Genomic DNA, 2,006 nt, shown 5'->3' with positions numbered 1-2,006 from the left:
GTGTTGAGTTTCCATATGTATGTGCTGCTATGTAGATGGCACACTTCCTACTGCTAGATTGTGGGGAAGCTGCGCCTCGGTGCCTGGCGATTCGCCATTCTCGTTCCGCATCCTCCTTCTCCCCAGACTTGTGACGCGCAACTGTGACAGAGCAACCCTCGCCTCGCCATTGCCATTTCATCGTCGCCCGTCGAGTAATGGCTGCTGCCCAGTCTGTGCGTACGCTAAAAAGTGAAAAGTGTCGTACAGCCACCAACAAATCCAGCCCTACCTACCCGTGTGCATACTGCTCCAAAGTCTTCAAGAGAAGCGAGCACTGTAATCGCCACCAGATTTCGCATACGAACGAGAGGCCCATTTTCTGTCGGTTTTGCTACAAGTCTTATGCCCGAAAGTACGGCGTCACGCTGCTCATGGCCGATACCAATTTGCTCCAGCTGTGCTAATTCCATCTACTCGACAAACAGAGATCGTGTGAAAAGAATCCATAAAACCATTCACACTGATGACTCCGAGCCGTTGATGAACCAGATTGACATGGGGAAGAGACCAAGGGCGAGGCATGCTCAGCCGCACGACTCAGCAGCAATCGAGGCCAGGGACTCGGACACGTCCAATGACTATATCCATTCTACTCAGTCTGTGAAATCAAGCCGCCTACAAGCACATGTCGCAAGTAATAGCCCGGGTGCTGTTCCATCACCCTCTGCTTCATCACCATCATCACACGCGCCTCTAGGAACGACCGCAACACCGGTACAGCATGCTCTGGCCAACGACACAAGGCATAATCGTCGACCATTCATCCCTTCCTACTGGAGAACAGTCAACCGCATCCAATCCACACGTGGTGCATGTCAACGTCAATCTTTTGACAATTCCAATTGCCCCCGACGAGGGCCTCACTGACACGTTCCCACAAAGTTCGGGTATCGGGAATGACAGTACTCTCCAAAATTCAGCAGAGGGTCTAAACGAACGCTCGCGCTTATCCAGCGCAATTGTTCCCGCACAAACAACAGCAGTGCCCGAAGATATTTGTCTGCTACCCAAACCAACCACTCTGCTCTTTGATGACACTCAAGACTTGTTTCAGCCCCTTGGTTTCATCGACTTTGAACTGGCAATAGACGGAGTCAGCAATGATTGCTAATTCCACCAACCCATACAGCAGAAGAATGCAACTGTGAGTGCGTGTAGCAATGCGCTAGACCCCACCGATCTCTCTGTGCTAGGCATAACGATCGACTTCACGCAAAGGCAATCCCCAAAGTGAACCTCTACCCCCTCTGACCGTGTCCGCTTACCCAGTGTTTTGAAGGAAGAAAACGAAAAGCATCCTCGCCTTATATTCGATGATGAAGGACTTTCACAGCTGTGTGCATATACACAGAGACGGCACAGCTGTGATGATTTACACCTTCCTCACAAAAATCGTCGAGAGCTTGAGCATTTCCTCAACGGTTACCTGAACTACTTTTATCGACATCTGGTCATCCCCAATCTACCGTCGCTAAAAGGATTAGAGAGTCCAAGCACACTGATATACGGCATGTGTGCCATTGGTGCCTTGTATAGCTCGACAGAACAAGGACGCGAAACCTCTTCGGCAGCGGCAGCCGGATTCTGCAGGCGGGGCCCACAAGACAACCTGCATCTATGACAGCTCAATCAGATAGTGAGCAATTAACCCACCGATTTGAGCCGATTCCTCTATGGGTTTTGCAGATGCGTATACTACTGCTCTTATACACAATACTGGATGACGACACAGACGCAATGAAATCCGAACTTGATAAGACTGGAAGTTTTATGACGGTTCGCACTTCTCCCTTTGTACAAGTCCAAAGCTGTGAACCGAGCTAACGACCCTATAGGATTGCAGATCCCAGAGGGCATTGCTGGCAAAGTCGCAACAATCTCGGGCACTGCGCTAGCAAGAGTGGATTGAGATTCAGCCCACTAAGAAATGTCTCTGCACTGCCTTCATTTGCAGCAATTTTCTC

At 50.1% G+C, this 2,006-nt stretch overlaps 1 protein-coding gene across 1 annotated transcript; it reads left to right on the top strand.

Annotated features, from left to right (window-relative positions):
• Positions 1 to 763: 763 nt before the first annotated feature.
• On the top strand, positions 764 to 1,153 carry SETTUDRAFT_27970 (uncharacterized protein; the record flags this gene model as incomplete). Its single annotated transcript, XM_008026329.1, has 1 exon — positions 764 to 1,153. The coding sequence occupies one exon, from the start codon at positions 764 to 766 to the stop codon at positions 1,151 to 1,153; it is 390 nt and encodes a 129-aa protein (XP_008024520.1).
• Positions 1,154 to 2,006: the final 853 nt, after the last annotated feature.

The sequence above is a fragment of the Exserohilum turcica genome (genome assembly GCF_000359705.1).
Source record: "Exserohilum turcica Et28A unplaced genomic scaffold SETTUscaffold_18, whole genome shotgun sequence".
In the NCBI taxonomy this organism is placed as follows: domain Eukaryota; kingdom Fungi; phylum Ascomycota; class Dothideomycetes; order Pleosporales; family Pleosporaceae; genus Exserohilum; species Exserohilum turcicum.
Note: the sequence above shows the minus strand (reverse complement) of the source record. Positions and strands in the feature narration are given on the sequence as shown.